Below are 21,750 nucleotides of genomic sequence, written 5' to 3' on the forward strand. Positions count from 1 at the left end.
GAGGCAGGCATCTTTAAAGGATGAATATACAGAAACATAGAGAAATGGGTCTCACGATGAATTAGGGGAAAGCCTGCAGATATTTAGAGGTGTGGGACTCTGGGATTAGGATACCAAGAGTCTTGGAGAAGGGAAGTCAGACCAAGGCTTGTGACCCTCAGAGAAGCTACCGTGCTGCTGTTCAGAAAGGCTCCTCTTGTCTTTGTGGTTTAATGTCAATGAGGTTCACAGACAAAGCCCCTGTTATGATAATGAATTAAGGGATTGGGAGGAACACCACAGACTATCCCAGCATATCGAGAGAACCAGGAAGAATCGTTTAAATCGGCAAAAGGCAAACGTAATTGATCATCCGCTTAAATAGGCTAAAAGTATCAACAAATAAACGAATCTTTTGAGTATTGAAACATATTCAAAACTGATGAGTACATAATCGTTTGTAAAATTAGCAAAAAAGCATGTGGCAGTAGAAATGTATTGAAATCAGACAACAAGTAAACCAAAGATGGCACATGCAGGCTGAGAACATCTGACCTGAGGTATTTGGTTTGACTGGTGAGCTGAATAAATATTCCTTAAACCCTGGTTATAAATTCCATGAACATATTTGGTTGAATAACAGATGAGAGGGAGGAAAATTTAAGCCCATGGATAGTTTGAAGTACAGGATTTACCACCGAAGTCGATGGTCAGACAAACAAAATTCATTTCAGGAAGGACCATCTGTGTTTCCAAAGGCTGGCCAGAGGTGTAAGGGAGTAAGGAGGAGTCAGGAAGGGAAGACCAATGACTCATGGGCTAATATTGATGCATTTTGAGTGGTAATAGGACTAAATGCAGAGGGTATTTACAAAGCACTTTCTTACATAATTATTAGGATGGCTACATTTTCATCAAAAGGGAATCTATAGTATTACTCCTCAGGAAGGATTTTTCATGACATTGAGGAAGAGTACTGGACTCTATGATGGTCATACAAAAATTAGAATTCTAGCCATTTTACCCAGCTCTCAGAAATGGTGCATAATTTAGAAACTGAATGAACAGGGGCTTACAATGAACTTGGCACCGAGCACAGGCCTGGTTGTTGCCCTAGAGGCTATTACTACCTACAAGAGGTAAGGCGTACCATCTTGGATACTTTCTTTTGGTCCCTCTCAACAAGTGGAAAAACCAGACATTTTGCTATTCCAATCAATGCCTGGGTGCAACAGGAAAAATGCCTGAGGGTAGCATCCTTTAAAAAGGGAACCCCTGTCCGTCATATCGACACATGCCTTCTTAATTACTTAAATATAGTCTCTTCCTTGGAAACATGTTTATATGTTTGGAAAAGAACATGGCAGTGGTGACACATGCCTGCCTAGATACAAAACAGCATGGCTTCAAAAGAAATGGGGTTTGCTCACGCAAATGCCCGTGGTGCCAGGAATTCCAGGAATATAGTAAGGAAAGTTTTCCTCAATGAGGGAATTGGATTCTAGGATCAGTCATACTTATTTAGCACTTACTGAGTGCAGAGCACTGTACTAAGTGCTTGGGAGAGTACAACAGGACAGAGTTGGTAAACACATTCCTTTGTCCACAACTAGCTCAGTCTAGTGGGGGGAAGACAATGATATAAATTACAGATTGGTACATAGGTACCATGGGAGGGATGAGTAAAGGGAGTAAATCAGGGTGATGGAGAAGGGAGTGGGAAAAGAGGAAACGAGGACTTAGTCAGGAAGGCCTCTTGGAGGAGTTGTGCCTTCATGAAGGTTTTGAAGGTGGAGAGAGTAATTGTCGGATATGAAGACCTAGGGCGTTGCGGGACGTGGGCAAGAGGTTGAGGTACAGTGAGAAGGTTGGCATTACGAGGAGTGAAGTGTGCGGGCTGGGTTGCGATAGAGCATTGAGGTGAGGTAGGACGGGGCAAGGTGATTGAGTGTCTTAAAGCCAACGGTAAGGAGTTTTTGTTCGATGCGGAGGTCGATGGGGAACCACTGGAGTTTTCTGAGGAGCGGGGTGACATGCCCTGAATGTTTCTGTAGAAAAATGATACAAGCAGCAGAATGAAGTATGGCCTGGCATGGGGAGGGACAGGAGGCAGGGAGGTCAGCAAGGAGACTGATACAGTAAACAAGGAGGGATAAGATAAGTGCTTGGATTAGTGTGGTTGCAGTTTGGAGAGGAAAGGGAGGACATTAGTTTAGGGGAAATTACTGCCTAAATTCCAGCCACATTTCTCAATGAAATGCAGGGCTTGGACCCAGATTTTTTCCGGATCTAACCAGATCCCTGGTAGACAACCGGTCTCTAGGGGAGATAAGCTCGAGTTTCACCCCCTACGCACAATTCGGGACATTACTCCTGAAATGTACTTGTGATCACACAGAGTGGATGCTCTGCAGAGTTATCAATCGTGAGTAATTCAGGCGCTGGGAGAATCAGGCTTAGACTGATTTCAGTGAAAACACATAAATGTAAACCAACGCCCAGGGTGATCTGATTTTGACAAATTAAAATTTGCCATGGTGGTTCAAACCGAACATGAAGGACCACAATCAAATCGGGGCAATCCTACTCAGTTGTGAAGATATCGGGAGAGTCCCCTGTGCACCCTGAGCCTTTGTTATCACAAGCCAATCCAAGGGTTCAGTGTGTTGTTTGGCAAAACATCTATGAGACTCTTAAAGCTCCTCAAGAAAGACCTGAGTAGCACTAGTCTTCTGAAAAAATATTTTCTTGCATTTCAATCCAAAATACTCAAGTACCTCACACTCACAACTCTGTCCTTTTAAAAACAAGAAGTGAATCAACAAATAAAAAGCACACACAAATGCACACAGTCTGTCATGAGGGAACGTATCTAAAAGCTTTAAAACTGATCTCAACCTTACAGCAGGCTGTCCTCATGCCCACACCAAACACAAGACAATTTTACACTATGACATCTTTAATGACAAGTATTAATTTACAAGAGACAGACAATTAGGCTTACCAAGCTTTTTAATACTTCCAGGATCTGCCCAGTATGAGAGAAACTTGTAGGCTTAGAACATCTGGCAGGAAATAAACTTTTTTAAAAGACCAAACAAAACAAATAAGACACCAAACTTACAACTATAGTCCTACTTTTAAAAAAGCCCTAGAAATTTGAAGTCATGCCTGAAGCCCACAGCTTATGGATCTGCTACCAAATGGCAAAACAGAAATCAAGAAGTTGTCCTCTGGACATGATTTTGGACAAATTCACTTGGAAAAAGCCAGGAAGGAAAGCATCCTTAAGATGTCAAATTCATTTCTAAATTCTGAGATGGTGGGCTTTGTCATGCAATTCTACTTAACATGGACATTTTTATCTTGTCCACACACAGTGGGGGGGTAAAAAAAAAAAAAAGCCAGAATTCACAAGTTTGGTTTTGCTATCTTAAACTTTCCTGGAATCGATATTGTAAACAGCTAGTGCCCATCTTATTTGGCCAGAAAACCCACACAAATTATGTGACATACGGATAATGTATGAATGTAGTGAACTCTTCAGTAGATTTTAGAATGTGAAACTGGAAATGTGACCATTTAAATTGATTTAAAAAAAACCTACACGTGAAATAAGTGGCTACAGTTAACAGTTAACACCAACGGTTGTTAAATATCGATGCCTGGGCTGTGAAACTGAAGACCTACAACATAACCTTTGAATTTCCCACAGCCGTAATCAAAGATGCAAAACTAAGGCAAAATAGCACTTCTGTTTCTCTTTCTGCCAAATGAAAATGAAAAAAAGGATCTGAGAGTTGTTGAAAGAGTTCTACTACCATGAATAAATAACAAAAGCTCTGCCATGCTTTCTGATGGTGAACTGATAAAGATAAAACAGAAAGGTTATGTTTTACTGTCCTGTCATTCCCCGAAGTGATAAAATATAGTCTCTCTTTGGATGTCTCTTGCTTTCATTCATTGCTCAAAAGAATAAAAACATAATCCTTTTTAAATTCCTGTTTCAAAAAAACCAAATTTCACCATCTTTTGACATTTGAGGGCTATGGATTAAAACAGCAGAGCTCTAAGAAAAGCAGCATGGCCTGGTGGATAGAGCAGGAGCCTAGAAGGGTCAGAAGGACCTGGGTTCTACTACTGGCTCCGCCACTTGTCTCCTGTGTGACCTTGGGGAAGTTACTTAGTTCTCTTTGCCTCAGTTACCTCATCTGTAAAATGGGAATTAGGACTGTGAGCCCAAGTGGGACAGGGATTGTGTCCAACCTGATTAGCTTTTATCTACCCCAGAATTTAGTACAGTGCCTGGCACACAGTAAGCAGTTACATAAAAAAGTACAAATGGTAACTAAGAATTCCACTCCTAAGAGACTGCTAAATATTCTTATAAATGTGCTTAAAGGGAACCACTAAATTAACACATATACTATTTGCACCCATCACACCCTGTAAACAAGATACTAGTCAGAAAGTATGGCACAGACCTAAATAGGAGGAATCCACATATTCCAGTCAAATCTCCCCGACACACCAGGACTAATCTCGGTAGTGACTGATACACAGAAAGGGGGTCTTGAGGCTAACAAAAATTCTGAGACCATGTTTCCCGGGCCTTTTCAAAGGATTTCTTTTTTCTTTAATGCCCGCCCCATGAAGTTGGAATTTCCATGGGTAGCTTTGTGGTTTATGTTCCATCTTACCTAAAGTGAGTCTAGTGCTCTCATCTCCAAAAAATCTACACATAGCCAATACCCACAAGGATGTTTACTTTTAGAGCAGCAAATTTCCCCATTTCCTAGAGTGCAGTGAAAATGCGGAGCCACAAAATTGGAAGGAAGTAGGCTAAAACAGCATTTCTTTTTAATGGCTGCAGCCTATCTAGGAATTTGATGAATGGGCAGGATACATATTGGTGTAGGCATATTGAACCAGGTCCGCCCAGTGGCACAGTTTCAAACAGGAGTCTTTGGAAGCTGCAGTAAACTCTTTTCGGCAACTGGGGGATTCCTCATTGCTGGGGCAATCTTACAGCCCCCTCAGAGCACCTAGCTCCAACCAAAGCTGACGGCAACGTAGCAGCAGCCTGGCACGAGAATCCTTCTGACGCCACTGACGTTTAGAAGAGCACCACGGTAACTGGTGTTTTCCCTCTCATTTCCAAGAGTCCCTGCTCCCGGGATACTCCACGCATGCTGGGACGGGGAGAAAAGCTGCTTCCATGCACTCCCAGACCCTTCCCTCACCGCCGAAAAAAGGACCATGGTTACTGATGCCTTCCTTCCCCTCACCAGAGGTCCTTAGCTCCCGGCATGCACCATGCGTGCCAGGCCAGGAATAAAAGCTGCTCCCGCAAGCTCTTGGACTCTTCCATCACTGCTGAGAAAAGCACCATGGTAACTGCCACCTTCCCTCCCTCTCGAGAGTCCCCGTTGCGGGATACTCCATCGTCAGAGACTTTGAACCTATCTGTGCATTTGTCTGTGTTGTCTCCTAATGCTTCATCATTTCTGATGGGTCTGTCTCTCCGATCCCTTCTTCCCCACTAAACTTTTAGATTGTGAGCCCCATGAGGGACAGGAACCAAGCTTAATTCCCACTGTGTATTTTCTCTCAGCACTTAGTACAGGGCTCTGCACACACTAAGCACTTAATAAACACTATTACTACAACAGCTTTGAATATGACTTTCCAAAAAAGCCCAGGACTGAGGTGAACTAATATGGGAAGAATGCAGAAGTCCAGTGCAGAAAGATGGATAATGCATGAGAGGAAGATCTGAACCCTTGGGTCCCTGATTGCCAATTCTGCAGGGCCGTATGATACATCCCAATATATCCTTCCATTTTTGGCACATTATCTGAACACCAGCTATGCTCACACTTACGCTTCTAGCCATTTTATTATTTTATTAACCTTTGGACCATGATCTAGGAACTCTGAAATGACCTGACAGGCACACTGATGGACTAGAACCACTTAGAATAATGATTCACTTGGAAAAGCAAACAAGTTATCATAAGAATTAAACCTTTGAAATCCCACAATCCTCCGGATGAAATACAAACGCCAGTCACCAAGCTTCGAGGTCCTCCACTGGCTAGCCCTTCCCCTCCAACTTTTCTGGTTTCATCTCTGCTCATTCTCTTGCTTGTTTGTCTGGATAACTAGTTGCCTCCGTCTCTAAAGTCAGGACTGCCACGCCATACCACACCACTTCCGCTCCCCCATCTCGCAGCTTAAGGCACTCCTCCTCCAATTAACACTAACTATTCTCTAACCTACCTGTATTAGAAAGATCAAGGGCCAGGAATGAGAGGACCTGGGTTCTAAGCCTAGTTCTACCCCGTGCCAGCTGGGTGACCTTGGGCTAGTCACTTCAATTCTCTGTGCCTCTGCTTCTTCATCCATGAAATGGGGAGTCAATACCTGTTCTCTCTCTCATTTAGATTGTGAGCCTAATGGGGGACAGGGTCTTATATCTAGCCCAGAACTTAGTACAGCGCATGGCACATAGTAAGCACTTAATACCACAATTATTATGATTACCTCCTGGCAATTAATGAACACATCAATTTTGTACTTATTTAATTATGCAATTGTCCCCTCTCTTAGACTTATACCCATCATGACACCCATAGCTCTTGCCCCCAACACAGCCTGTGCTTGTGGGGCCATATGCATTAAGCTGTGGCAGTGTATGGTCTTGACATATACTAGAACCTTACGAAGCTTTGGATGTAACTAAATTCTTAATGATCTGGTTGGCCTCCTTTACTAAAGGACTCTGTTCTTCCATCCCGGCTTTTATGTTGTTTTGAATGTATATTATTTCATTTCCCTTTGTGTCTGCTGCCCTACTTCCCCACTTTATTTTTAGACTGTGAGCTCGAGGGGCCGCAGACCATGACAAACCCTCACCTGTGTATGTTTTCCCAGAGCTTAGAATGGTGCTCTCCACATTGTAAGCGCTCAATAAAGACTGTATGCTCCTTCGGGCAGGGACAGAGATCTTCTCTTAAATACCTGTCCCCAAGTTTATGCCCTGTCATGGGGGCATTTCAGGTGTAAGGTATCTTTGGTGTTAGTAATGGGAAAAAAAAGTGGTTTAGCGATAGTCTTTGGTGTTAGTAATGGGAAAAAAAATGTGGTTTAGCGACAGTAACAGCAAAGAAGGAACATGAAAAGTCTGAATCAATCTTTACCTGAATTTTCAAAGTGAATAAATCAAGTGCATCTTGGAAAGTCTGCAGTGAACCATCAACTGCACTCCGCTTTGGCACCCATCGAAAGGTTGAAAGTCAGCTCCCTGATTGAGGTCAGGTGTATGCCTAAACCAATAGCACTGGGCTGCTCAGAGGCTACCTCTGGAGTCTTCTCCCCCAAAATCCTAGGCTGCTTTTGGGGACAACCAAATAGTAAAGGGCACTGACCTGTTCAACTGTCCTCTAAGCTGGCTTGGCCTAGAAGACCACAGTAGTATCCCGGAATTTAGATGGGCTTAAGAGAGGACCCATCTGGCAATCTGGTGGTCAGCCGACATAGACCTACATCTCTAGCCGAGCCAGACCCAACAGCTCAGGGCAAACTGGGACCAGAGAGAAGGACAGCAGCAGCTGCCCAGGAACTGGTCCGGGCTCTAGCTAGAGCTCTACAGCTTGGTGTACACTAAAACTTGCGCGTACCTGGCAGTTCAGAACTCAACAGTGAAGGCTACGGAGCACCAGATCGTTAGCTACTTCCAAAGCCCCAAATGCCCCCGGGACTGTAAGCTTCTCTTCTAGACTGTTAACTCCCTGTAGGCAGGGAAGGTGTCTACCAACTGCATTTTATTGTACGCTCCCAAGCGCTTAGTACAGAGAAGCAGTGTGCCTAGTACTTAGAGCATGGTCTAGGAGTGAGGACTGGGTTTTAATCCCGGCTCCACCATTTGTTCATTCATTCATTCAATAGTATTTATTGAGCGCTTACTATGTGCAGAGCACTGTACTAAGCGCTTGGGATGAACAAGTCGGCAACAGATAGAGACAGTCCCTGCCGTTTGACGGGCTTACAGTCTAATCGGGGTCTGCTGTGTTACCTTGGGCAAGCTACTTAACTCCTCTGTGCCTCAGTTATCTGTAAAATGTGGATCACAACCGTGAGCCTCAAGTGGAGCACTGACTGTGTCCAACCCGATTTGCCTGTATCGACCCCAGCGCTCAATACAGTGCCTGGCACAGAGTAAGCACTTAAATACTACAATTATTACCGGGAATAGGAACTCGCCTTACTATTTCTAACACGAGGAATTCCAGCCAAGCTCAGAGAGGTCTCAAAAGTTAATTCATTATTTTTACAAGACATATTATAACACGTTTATGAGGACAATATGGAGACTATCATCAATCATTAAAGCTAAAGTATCTTTGTCAAAATGACTAAAGAGTACATTTTGCAGTATAATAGCTTTGATTCTCAACCATAAATTTCTTCCACTTAGTAAATTGCAAAATTAAGTCACCAGCTAGGGGATATCCCAGCTCTTAGCACACATTAACAACGTTCTAACGTACTCAGTGGCCGGAATTTAGTCCCACGTTTCTGACTGCATGCCTGGACTGACGATTCTATCGGTCAGTCTGAGGGCAAACCTCTAAAGCTGCCTACTGGTTGGAGGATGGTCAACTGATCCCCCTCCACCCAGCAATGCCATCTTACCTGTTTAAGTGCCTTTTTGGTGTGTTGCTGGAAGGAAGACACTAGCTTGCTTTGCACTGCAGGGTTAGTAAGGCTTGAGTCTCGATTGGAAGACACTTCTTCAGTTACCTGCTTTGCACAAACTAAACACAGAGGGAGAAAAGAGGAGGTTGAGAAGTTGAGGTAACAAATACCCATAATGGGTCAAGTGAGCACTAGTGCCCAGGCATTTCATTTAGCAGTCAAATGTTGTCCAGATCAGTGCTCTCTGCCAGGGATAACCACATCACATGAAGTTGATTGGTAATGATCCCAGAGAGAAATCTGATGGCTCCTCTAACATCAACCTACTTGCTGTAACTCGATCTCATCTACTTCACCACTGAACTCTCACCCAGGCCCTGCCTCTGCCCTGAAATGCCCTTTCACTTCATAACCAACAATTACTCCCCATGACTTCTAAGTTTTATTGAAGGCACATCTCCAAGAGGCCTACCCTAAGCCCTCATTTCCTCTTCTCCCACTCTCCTCTGCATTGTCCTGATCTGCTTCCTTTATTCAACCCTCCCTCAACCCCATAGCACTTATGTCCACATCCATAATTTATTTATATTAATGTCCGCCTCCCCGCTAGACTGTAAGCTTATCACGGGCAAGGAACACGTCTACCGACTGTTATATTCTACTCTCCCAAGTGCTAAATACTTGGACACACTGCGCACAGTAAGTGCTCAATAAATAACTGATTGATTGATCCACCCTCCCAAATCTTCACCCATCACTTGCTCTCCTCTCATCCCACCCAGTCCCCCAAATTTGCAGTCCTGGAAGGTGAACGCTGCTGGCTGTGGAACTGGTCCTACATGAAGCAACCTCAGGAGGAGAAGAGAAGGGACGATGGCCACCAGTGACGGTAGGAGTAGCCATGGTCCTGATGGCCAATAGCTGAGTTGGAACTTTAAAAAAAAAAAAAGAAGGGAAGAAATAGAGTCCGGGGGGTTGGGAGGGAGGGACCGGAGAGACAGGGCAAGTTTGGGGTGCAGGGAGGGAAGTCAGGAAAGCTGCAGGAACCCTGGGAGAAGGAGAAGCCAGTGATGGAGAGAAGGCTGGGCTGACTTGACAGGAAAGGGATCCCATGGGTCACATCTGAGGTTCCAAGAGCAGCAAAATTCATTGTTTGATGGGTCACTGTTTGAAAATGAGTTGCCTTTCATAATGTTGGACTCCTTGTCCCACCTATTGCCACTTGGCTGCAAATTTGTTGTGGACAATAATTCCTTCTGGACAGAGACTTCTTCAATTTATGCTTTTCATGTACTCCCCACATGCACTGTTATAAACAAAGAAGGTGTACAAAAATATCAGTAATAATAGAAGCTACTTCAAAAGGCCAAATTAAATGAAATGGGGAAGGTCTCTAGAAGGGACTCGGTAGCTGAAATACTACTGCCTCTGAAAATCACAGCAAAGAGTCCAGAGATGCCCCTTCCTCAGCATTTTTAAGCCAGATTGGCAGAAAGATTTGGTGTCCCTAAACTGCCAGAGATATAAGTGACCAAGTGATGATTCTACTCGCTTTTCTCAAGCAGAAGTATTTTGCGGCCAACATTAGCACATCTGACCCAATTACGACAAATAAGCAGAGACTTCAGTCGTTAAATGAGGGTTGAGCCTGGCCCAGCTTTGAAGACTTCATCAATGCAGAAGATGTAAAAGTCTTATAAAGCCTAGAATAGGCAGGCCTGGTAGAAAGAGCCCAAAACTGGGAGTCTGATTGTATGTATCTGGTTCTAATCCCAGCTCTGCCACTTGCTTGCCATGTGTCCTTAGGCAAGTCACTTCACTTGTCTGTGAATGAGTTTTCTCATCTGTAAAATGGACATTACCTGCTCTCCCTTTGGTTGGAACCCCTCAGATCTGAATATCTTATATCTACTGCAGTACTTAGCCCAATGCCTAACAATGAGTAAGGACTTAAATGCCACAATTTCCATCATAATTACTATTAAAGACCTTGAGAGACACCCTGCAGTAATACCAACAACCCAAAAACAGACTATCCTGGAGGATTTGAATGTCAGGGTGGGTAGTGAAGCCAAATACGGTAATAACCAGAAATTACAATTGCAATTGTCTATTTCTGCCAGGTGAATGGACTAAACATCGCTCATAATCACCAACACCATGTTCCTCTTCCTAAATAAGATAAAGAACTCCTGGATTTCCCCAATGTCACAGGTGCTATGTCTACCAACTGGGTTGAAATGCCCAGTGCTCTGCAAATATTGAAAGTGCTCAATGCCATTGATAATGATGGCGGTGACAGCAACAGGATCTAAAAGAGCACGGGCTTGGGAGACAGAGGACATGGGTTCTAATCCCAGCTCTGCCACTTGTCTGGCTGTGTGACCTTGGGCAAGTGGCTTTACTTCTCTGTGCCTCAGTTGCCTCATCTGTAAATGGGGATTAAGACTATGAGCCCTACGATGGACAACCTGATTACTTGATATCTACCCCAGAGCTTAGAACTGTGCTTGGCACATAGTAAGCGCTTAACAAATACCATAGTAAGCGCTTAAAGAGGTACACAACACCTCTGCCAAGATTGGCGCTGTGTGCTGGGCTGATATCCCCCGGTAGGCTGTCACCAGCTCAGCCTAGCAATATTATAATAACGATGATGGTATTTGTTAAGTACTTACTATGTGCCAGGCACTATTCTAAGCCCTGGGATAGTCTTGTTTTGATGTCTTTCTCCCTGCTTCTAGACTGTAAGGCATGGGCATAGATGGTCTCTAATGCTGAATTTTACTTTCCAAGTGCTCAGTACAGTGCTCTGCACACAGTAAGTGCTCAATAAATACGACTGAATGAATGAATGCAAGATAATCAGGTTGGACACAGTCCCTATCCCACTTAGGGTTCACAGTCAGTCCCCATTTTAAAGATGAAGGAACTGACCCAAGGTCCCAGATCAGAAAAGTGGCAGATCGGGGATTAGAACTCAGGTCCTTTTCAATAGTATTTATTGAGCGCTTACTATGTGCAGAGCACTGTACTAAGCGCTTGGGATGAACAAGTCGGCAACAGATAGAGACAGTCCCTGCCGTTTGACGGGCTTACAGTCTAATCGGGGGAGACGGACAGACAAGAACAATGGCACTAAACAGCGTCAAGGGGAAGAACATCTCGTAAAAACAATGGCAACTAAATAGAATCAAGGCGATGTACAATTCATTAACAAAATAAATAGGGTAACGAAAATATATACAGTTGAGAAATAAATAGGGTAACGAAAATATATACAGGTCCTTCTGATGCCCAGGCTCATGCTCTATTCAATAGGTCAACCAAGTAGCAGCCGACCCAGCAATGAACCTCCAAGTCCAGCTCCAGGAGAATAAAGCCACCTGCAAGATACTCTGAGGCGGCACATGGGGCATATTGGAATAAGAAACTCCAACCACAAATAAGCCTAGGAATGGCAAATGGGCACTTCCCCAAAACTCTGTCTCGCCGGCAGGCATCCCAACAGTGGGTACGGCAGGACGCCAACACAAAGATTTGGTCTGATTAAAAAGATTGACCTCGATACATGCAGCTGATACGCCACCTGCCACTGGAAACTTTATGAATACAGAATCCCATTTTCGATCTGAGTGACCCCTGTGGTGCTTTGGAGGTTGGTTGACAGATTATTCCAAAACGTCTGGAAAGCTGCTGAATCGGGCCAGCTCCCCAAGACACTCTGTCCTCAGCCAGAGGAACAAGCCGGTCTCCATTTCTGACTTCTCAGAGTGGCCTTAATAATACATATAATGAATTTAAAAAAAAAAAAAGAATCTCTTCAAAGGATTCAAGGAATGTAATCGTGCCGTATCGTGGGGTACGCCTGTAGTTTGAAAAATGCTTTCTGGCCATCTCAAAGAACAAAATGGTGGCAAATTTCCATCATGGCAAATAGCAGAAAGGAAAGAGGAGGATTGCGGGCAGGCAGGGGCTCAGGTCACGATCCTCTCGGCCTTCCACATAAAGCGGGGGTGGATGAAGGTGGTGGTGCCTCGACCCTGCCTTTGGACTAAGCAGGAAAGGATAGCTACAGAAACAAACCTTCAGCTAGGTCAGACTGCCTGTCCATAAAATGACAAACTCTATGGCTTCAAGTACACACCCAAGCATGTGTTTTTCTCTCCCACTAGGCTGCAAATTTCTTCAGGTCAGGAGTGACCTCTATTAACTGTACGCCTAATACACTCTGCACACCATAGGCTTTCAATAAATACTTTTGACTGATTTGCAGGTTTTCTTTCTGGGAGCTCTAGGGGAGAGCAGATGGGGCAGAGAACAAGGTTGCAAAAATCATCTGGGATCTCCATTCCTTAGCTCCTCCAATCCCAGAATCCTCAGTGTCTTCAGAATCCCTTCAAAACCCAAGCTAAACTTGAAACCAGCAATCTGAACCGCAAGTGTGGTTTCTGACCAATTCCCAGGAGGGGAAAGTGTGAGAATATGTCTCTAAAAGAGCTTATTCTCAATCAACCTTCTATTCCAGAGAATGGGTGTGAATGCTCCAAACACTGATTTCTGTCTGAGAGAAAACCATATTTGAACAACCGCCTGCCTGTCTTTGAGGTGAACAGGTTAGGAAGCTGGGACCCAACTTATCTAGCTTCAGTCCACTTGGCTCCATTTCTGGAAATGCTGAAATGGATTCGCCAATTAAGAAAATCATGGGCATGTTCTCTCCCAGATATGCTGAAATCCTGCCTCACAGCAGAGGCGGGGGAAGGGCAGTTGAAGAGGATATAAGCTTCCTGCTTTCTGTGGCCAGAATTCCAATCCTTCCCACCCCCCTCAGCAGAGCTAACAGTCCTTGAGGGATTTTACCAGGAAAAGGAAAGAAACTCCACAAGTAAGTTAAGGACTTTCTAGATTATTTTTAAATGAAATAAGTTTTTAAATTTCAACCCCCACTAAGTGTTATCACTTTACACCCCTCCGGATCAATTTCATCTCTTAATCAATTCCCTCCCTCCTAGCACCCGAGCTCTTCGTTCTTCTGTTTCATGTTTATGCTTTGAACATTTTCTTTTGTTTTCTGGTGGAAGAAATGGAGGAAGAGATTGCCGGAAAGGAAATCTGAATTGTTGCAAGGAGTGTGTGAAGGGAAAAATATTTTTAAAGTGGGGTGGAAAAAAAATATATATATACACACCCACCAGGAACTGGTAACAAAACAACTTCTACCCTCTCCTTCCGGCCCTTCCTCTGCCCCACAACTACAAAATCATTGAGTATCTGCAGGATTCAGGGAGAAATCTTCATATCCTAACCATGAGAATGGCTGTCAAGGGGAGCAACACTCCCACAATTCTCCCAAGCAAACCACTGCCACTTTTGGAGAAAGAATATAGGATTGGACTAACCATTAGTCTAAACCAAGATGGCATTTTTCATAGACTTATGTCCTGTTACTAAACAGGGTCACAGATCTGCCCGAAACAATTTCTGGAGCAAATTCCATGTCAAAATTGAAGGCAACTACAGAAAAGGCTTTGTTTTCTAGCCTGCTTGAATAATGGAAATTTTGGAATCCCAAACTACAGTTAATATAGGGTGAGGACTGTCCAAGTACGCACTCCCAAGTGGGGTGTTTTGCAGGGCTATACAGGGGGACACTGAGCACCTCATAATGAGGGTCTGCAAAATAAGAGCTCCTTGATCGGTTGAGGCCCAGCCATGCTAATGATCCAATTTTTGAAAGAGAGGAAGACTTTGGAGATGCCATTCTACTACCAGTAACAATAACAACCATAATAATGGCATTTGTTCAGCACTTATTAAGGGCTAAACCCACAAGTAAGAGTTTGATGGGACCTGGAGAGGTCAAATAGTCATCTCCAGGCAGAACTTGGCCAAACCACCCCAGAAAGAACACTGCCATCCTCTTAGACTGTGACAACTTGCTGTCCTGGGTCTCTCCCAGTGATTAGCACCTAGTAAACACTTAATAAACACCATTAAGAAAAAAGAAAGAGTAAGGAAGAAAAAAAGAAACGGGGAATTATAATAATAATAATAATCTTGGCATTTGTTAAGCGCTTACTATGTGCAAAGCACTGTTCTAAGTGCTGGAGGATACAATGTGATCAAGTTGTCCCACGTGGGGCACACAGTCTTAATCCCCATTTTACAGATGAGGTAACTGAGGCACAGAGAAGTAAAGTGACTTGCCCAAAGTCACACAGCTGACAAGTGGCTGAGCCGGGATTTGAACCCATGATCTCTGACTCCCCAGCCCGTGCTCTTTCCACTGAACCATACCTTGTGGACCAAGGGGCACAGGAGCTATAGGTAGAGCTGGATGTGAGCACTAGCAGTGTGAAAAGAAACTGCACTCTTAAGAACATGAATGGCATATTTGCAGAAATAAGCAATCAGCAACAGCAGCAGCACACAGCCCTGGAACATAGAGCATTTGCAAGAGAGAAGCTTGGCTTCCCTGGGTTTGGTGACCTATCTAGACATTCTATACAGAATACATTGCTTTCAGAGTTCTAGCCTTTACCAGTGCTACAAAGCTAGAGTCCCAGGACAGAGAACCCAGAGTTCTGCCGCTAGCCATGCGAAGTGGTGGGAAAGAAAATCCCAGCCACAAAAGATGCCACATCTCACCTCCCATTACTATCCTGATGTATGCCCCTGAATTTGAGACACTAGTTCCAAGGTTCCCGTCAGTGCCATTTACAGAGGGGCCTACTGATTCTTCTGCACTGTACTACGTCCCTGGGAATATTTAATAAAAAGTCAATGACATCCCAGGCCTCAAGGAGCTCATGATCCTGGAAAGAAATGACACACAGACTTTTCTTTAACGGAAACAGTTTGGCCTAGTGGATAGAACGCAGGCCTGGGAGTCACAAGAACTTGGACTCTAATTCCAACTCCACCATTTGTCTACTGTGTGACTGTGGGAAAGTCCCTTAGCTTCTCTGTGCCTCAGTTACCTCATCTGTGAGCCCCATGTAGCACACGGAGTGTGTCCAACCTGATTAGTTTGTATCTACCCCAGCACTTAGAACAGAGCCTGGCACATACCAACCGGTTTTTGTTTGTTTTTGTTTTTTTAACATGGCATTTAAGTACCTACTGTGTACAAAGCACTAGGATAGACACAAGATCATCAGGTAGGACACAGTCCCTGTTCTACATGAGGCTCACAGTCTAATTCAGAGGGAGGAGGACTTAATCCCCACTTAACAGATGAGGTAACAGACATGATAAAAAAAGTTAAGTGATGTGCCCAAGGTCACAAAGCAGACAAGTGGACAGAGCAGTGTTTGAACATTAGATTGCTGAGGAAAGCCGACACCCAAAGCCCATTTCTCAGGAAAAAAAATGGGGCCAAAGAATGGCAACTGAGGAAATCCTTTACTTCAGTCGGACCCAAGGCAGAGGGGGTATAATAATAATGTTGGTATTTGTTAAGCGCTTACTATGTGCAGAGCACTGTTCTAAGCGCTGGGGTAAACACGGGAATCAGGTTGTCCCATGTGGGGCTCACAGTCTTAATCCCCATTTTACAGATGAGGGAACTGAGGCACAGAGAAGTTAAGTGACTTGCCCACAGTCGCACAGCTGACAAGTGGCAGAGCTGGGATTCGAACTCATGAGCCCTGACTCCAAAGCCCGTGCTGTATAGCTCAAGCAGGTTAGAGTTCAGCTGCTTGGTTTCCGCTCCCGTGGACGGCTTTGGTCCTTGCTGTCTCTCCTGAATGGGAAGGGAGGCAGGAAGATGATCTGCTCTGGGTGTGTAGGATGAGTGTCAGGGGACTCTCCACTGCGGCCAACATGCTCCATGTGCCCTCCCACTCCGGCGCACAGTCCTTTGAACATCTGGGCTGCTTACAGCTGAGGCTCTGGGGGGCGAGCAGTGAACCGGATGAAGGAAGGAAGGAGGTTGATGCGGGTGAGGCCCAAGGGAACGTACTTTTTCTCACTGGCCTAGCTCTCAGGCTATCCGCCACGTTAAAGGAAGGAAGCAAGGACAAAAAAGCAAAACGGAAAAAAACCTTCCCCGACTGCTTGAAAGGTGAGATGGACAAGAGGAAGGAAGCAGTCGAGTCACTGAGCAACTAGTGATTTACGGGCAGCCTACTTTTTCATGACTGGCACCACATTCACCAATACCTACTCTTTCATATAAATGGATGGGCAATCTGCATTTTGACTGACGCCCCACTTTTATGGACCTCTCACTTGTTCTCCAATCGTGTATTTTCTCCCGCCTCGGGTCACCTCCATTTGGAAGTCTTCAACCACTTCAAATTCACTTTGTCTTCACATTTTGGTTATCGATCCATCAATAGTACTTATTGAGTGCTTACTCTATGCTGACCACTTACTAAGCAGTTGGAAGAGTACCAGAGACTTAGGAGGAAAGGTATCTGCCCTCAAGGAGTTCAAATGGAACTGAGAGAATTAACTGGCTCTCCACACTCCATCTTCACCATCTCAGTCTCCTCCACTGGTGACATTGCTATTCAGTTCATTTCTACAAGGTGGTCGGGCTGGTTTAGATGCTTCTCTCGAGGCCTGCCCCAGTGAGAAGTAGCCATCTGGAATCGTTGGGCTCCCTCCCTGTGACAATATGTGAACTGCAGAAGCAGAAAGGCCTAGTGGATAGGACACAGGTCACAGGCCTGGATTTTAATCCTGGCTTTGCCACTTGCCTGCCTTTTTTTAAATTATTATGTACTGTATTTGTTAAGCACTTACTATGTGCCATGCATTTTACTAAGTGCTGGGGTACATACAAGCTAATTAAGTTGAATACAGTCCATATCCCACATGGACCTCACAGTCTTCATCCTCAGTTTACAGAGGAGGCAACTAAAGCACAGAGAAGTTACCTGACTTTCCCAAGGTCACAAAGCAGACAGGTGGTAGAGCCAGGACTAGAAGGCAGGTCCTTCCGACTTCCAGACCTGTGCTCTATCCACTGGACCAGGCTGCTTCTCAAGGCCTGCTATGTGGCTTTGGGCAAGTCACTTCACTTCTCTGTGCCTCAATTACTTCATCTGTAAAATGGGAATTAAATCCTCCTTCCTCCAACAGACTGTGAGCCCCATGTGGGACAGGGATTGTGTTCAACATGATTATCTTGTATCTACCCCAATACTACCAGAACCATTGCAGAAGTAGGAGGCGCGTGGCATCACTATGGGTCGGAGACTACTCGATAGCAAAAGGCAAGACATCCCAATACTAGGTATAGCACTGGACACAAAATAATGCTTAACAAGTACCATATTTTTAAAAAAACCAAAAAAAACCACCTCTGCAGTGCTCTGGCTCTTGCTGCTGCTGCTGCCGCTTACCAAAGACAGTAGGGCAGGGAATGAGCCCAAACTTCTACTTTAGCAAAGTGTTGGCAAAACTCCAGGGAGTATGTTTCATACATCAGTGAGGTGTTTACATTGGCAGGGAACAGGTGTCTGCAAATAATCCATAAAACAATCTAGTCTACTTCTTGGAAGGAGGGTGAGAAGGAGGGAAACAGAGCATAAAAAAAAATACAGTTAATAATATTGATGGCTCCAATGGCTACATAACATTTAAAAAAAACAAATTGGGGCAAAGGCCATTTTTTTTTTTGCATGGAATTGGATCAATGATAGGAGTGTGGAAGAAAGAGAGAGACTGCAGCATAAACAAAGATAACCATCGTGTCAAAATCAAGGAGAAGCAATTATATGATATATAAATCCCATCTAATATTTCCTCTTCCAAAATAAGGCTGGTTCTATTATTCAAATAGATATGAGAAGCAGCATGGGCTAAATGATGGTACTTGTTAAGCATTTATTATGTGCCAAGCACTGTTCTAAGTGCTGAGGTAGATACAAGGTAATGAGGTTGTCCCACATGGGGCTCACAGTCTTAATCCCCATTTTCCAGATGAGGGAACTGAGGCACAGAGAAGTTAAGTGACTTGCCCAAAGTCACACAGATTTCACACAACTTTCCAAAGCCGAGATTAGAACCCACGGCCTCTGACTCCCAAGCCCATGCTCTTTCCACTAAGCCACGCTGTCTCTAAATGAAAGAGCATGGGCCTGGGAGTCAGAAGACCTGGGTTCTAAACCTGGCTCTGTCACCTGTCTGCTGTGGACATTGGGCAAGTCACTTTAATCCCCATTTCAGTTGAGAAAACTGGGGGAGAGAGAAGTAAACACCTGTTCTCCCTTAGACTGAGCCTCTTGTAGGACAGGAACTGCGTACAACCTGATTAACTTGTATCTACCCCAGCACTTACAACAGTGCTTGACACAAATTAAGAGCTTAATACAACAATAATAACAATAACAGCATCTAATACATGTAGAGGGTGACAGAAATGGGTGATGTGGCATTGAAAGGAAGAGAAACACCGTGGCCTAATGAATACAGCATGAGCCTGGGAGTCGAAATGACCTGGGTTCTAATCCCAGTTCCACCATTTGCCTGTTGTGTGACTTTGGGTAAATCATTTAATTTCTCTGTGTCATTTCCTTCATCTGTAAAATAGGGATTAAGACTGAGCTCCAAGTGGGTCATGGACTGTGTTTAACCTGAATAGCCTGTAACTATCCCAGCACTTTACATAGTACCTGGCACACAGTAAGCACTTATATACCATGAAAAAGAGAGAAAGAGAAAGACAGAGACAGAGAGAAGAGGCAGCCTAGAGCAAAAGCAACTATGAAGGAAGAGAAGTAGGTTGGCTTTTCCCACTGTTCCTTTGACACAGGGAATGTGGGAGATGATGTGGTACATTTAACAGACTGAGGCAAGGGAGACAATATCATCAGGTGCACGCCAACTCTCGGTGATGGCAAGGAGAAGTAAGAGGGCCAGGAAAAATGAGGTTGAAGCAGAGTTTGCCTATGATGAGCTGAAGGTTCCACAGACCATAGTGAAACTAAGTCATGGAGGTGGGTCCAGGAAATAATGGTGGGTGGGTGGGGGTGGAGAAGAGGATAAGGAGGGTGGGTGAGGAAGAAAGGAACAGGCATGAGGGACTTGATAGGATAAGGAATGAGAGTAAGGAGAATGGGGGATACAAAGAAAGAGAGGAGCTGGAAAGACACACCATTGGTAATATTGGGGTTCACAATCAGGTTATGTGGCTTAAAATGTGTATGAACTGTGAAAGGTTGCATCTTGTTTCATCAGCTGGGATCATTAAAGGTCAATGAGGCCCTTATTGGACTACAATTCCTCTGAATGAAGCACAATTATCTCACTGACAATGGCATTATCCATTTATAAATGTATTCGCCTTCCCAGTTGAACAACTCCTTTGGTTATCTGCTCATGGGTCTCATCAATCCCTAAAAAGACCTGGCACAAACTGTGGAGAGAACTTCCTCCAAGAAAAAGTCACTGTTGATGCTTGGGGGCTAGCATTTGAAAAAGTGCTTTTGCCCTTCTGTTCTTGATGCATCTGCAGAAATCACTCTCCACAGGATAGATTTTAAATTTCTGAAAAGGAACTCTTCACAAATCCCCTCAAGTTCATGAAATGTAGTTGTCCTCTGTGATTGAAGACACCTCTGACAGTGAAATTCATCCATGAGTGAATGTGATGGAAGAGGCCAGTGTGGCACCCAGAACCTCAGCCACTTTGTGAACAAAAATAGGCCACCTCTTGTTGACGCTTGCTCTGCCTGGCATGATTTTCGCTTCTGCCTCCTTGTCTCATGAAAACCGTCAATGGGACAATATAGTATTAAGATAATAGAACAATTGACCCTAATCCCAAACAGCTAGAAAGTATACAATCAGAGACACACTCTTCTGATGATGGGAATAATTACTTTCCCTCAGAGCTAATAACCAAGGCATGGGGTGCATAAACTTTATAAGGGGTCCAATTAAGACTTTTGGAAATACTGGAGCCCCAAACCAGAGGGCTCTTTGGGCCCTTAGAATTACTGTAGTTAACAATAAGCAGACAAGAAAAAAAATGGTGCTCTCCCCAGTTTCTCAAGAACTGCTCCAAAATGCCCAATTTTAAGAACTTGTACAGGTGTTCTTGTGAGGATGACATCATTAACATGAGGTTCAACATCAGGTGACAGGGTTGCTACCAAGCCTAATATGGGGCCCATGGGTACCCAAGGAATGTCCTTTGTTATGGAGCTGTGTTTGTTGTTTGCAGTTCTGTTACTTGAAAAAAATGGCAAAGATGAGCCTGATGTCAAACAAAATGAATATTGGGACTTGAAAAGCAAGACTTTTTCTGTTGCCTGGATTTGAGAGGGAAATGTGAGGGTTAAAGGGGGAGTTCCTTTGCTATCATATTTCAAACAGAAAATGTGTAAAAATTTTACATACTGGCAGGCCATCTCTAGGAGGAAATATGTGAGGAATCCTTTGAGATACTGAGGCAAACAAGAAAGCCACCCTTAGCAAACTCCCTCCCCACCCCCTGCCACACACACACACACACGCACACATAAATCTCCAACTAAAATACCCTATAAAATTCTGTTTTCTTTGGGTGACATAGATCTATACCTGTATTGACATAAATGGTCATGAGTTGTCAACACAGATATATCAAGTAATTCACATATATCAGTCTTTAATCTCTACAGCTTAACTTGTAAAATCAGAACACCTGCCATTTGTCTGTGAGCCTGATTCTTATTAACATGAGAAGCATTTTGGAAGACAAAGAGTTGAACAGCACCAAACACTCAAAAGGGATAAAAAATGAATAATAATAGTAATGTTGGTATTTGTTAAGCGCTTACTATGTACAGAGCACTGTTCTAAGTGCTGGGGTAGATACAAGGTAATCAGGTTGTCCCTCCTGAGGCTCACAGTCTTAATCCCCATTTTACACATGAGGTAACTGAGGCACAGAGAAGTTAAGTGACTTGCCCACAGTCACACAGCTGACAAGTGGCAGAGCCGGCATTCGAACCCATGACCTCTGACTCTCAAGCCCGTGCTCTTTCCACTGAGCCACGCTGCTTCTCTAATGAGTAGCTGTTTCCTGTGCAGTAGAAACATTAGTACTTCCCCCCCACACCCATACAGAAA

The 21,750-nt window shown here is 44.1% G+C and overlaps 1 protein-coding gene across 5 annotated transcripts in view; it reads right to left on the reverse strand.

Moving 5' to 3' along the window:
- Positions 1–21,750, reverse strand: part of ASXL3 (ASXL transcriptional regulator 3) — a 115,017-nt gene that overhangs the window by 43,050 nt on the left and 50,217 nt on the right. For 4 of the 5 annotated variants that reach the window (XM_029069131.2, XM_029069132.1, XM_029069135.2 and 1 more), the window contains one exon: positions 8,677–8,798. In XM_029069131.2, coding sequence (XP_028924964.1) covers positions 8,677–8,798 — 122 coding nt within the window. Of the gene's footprint in view, positions 1–2,983; positions 3,038–8,676; positions 8,799–21,750 lie in introns of those variants that run through there. The other variant, XM_029069138.2, reaches the window with a different exon arrangement.

The sequence above is a fragment of the Ornithorhynchus anatinus genome, chromosome 7 (assembly GCF_004115215.2).
Source record: "Ornithorhynchus anatinus isolate Pmale09 chromosome 7, mOrnAna1.pri.v4, whole genome shotgun sequence".
Lineage (NCBI taxonomy): Eukaryota > Metazoa > Chordata > Mammalia > Monotremata > Ornithorhynchidae > Ornithorhynchus > Ornithorhynchus anatinus.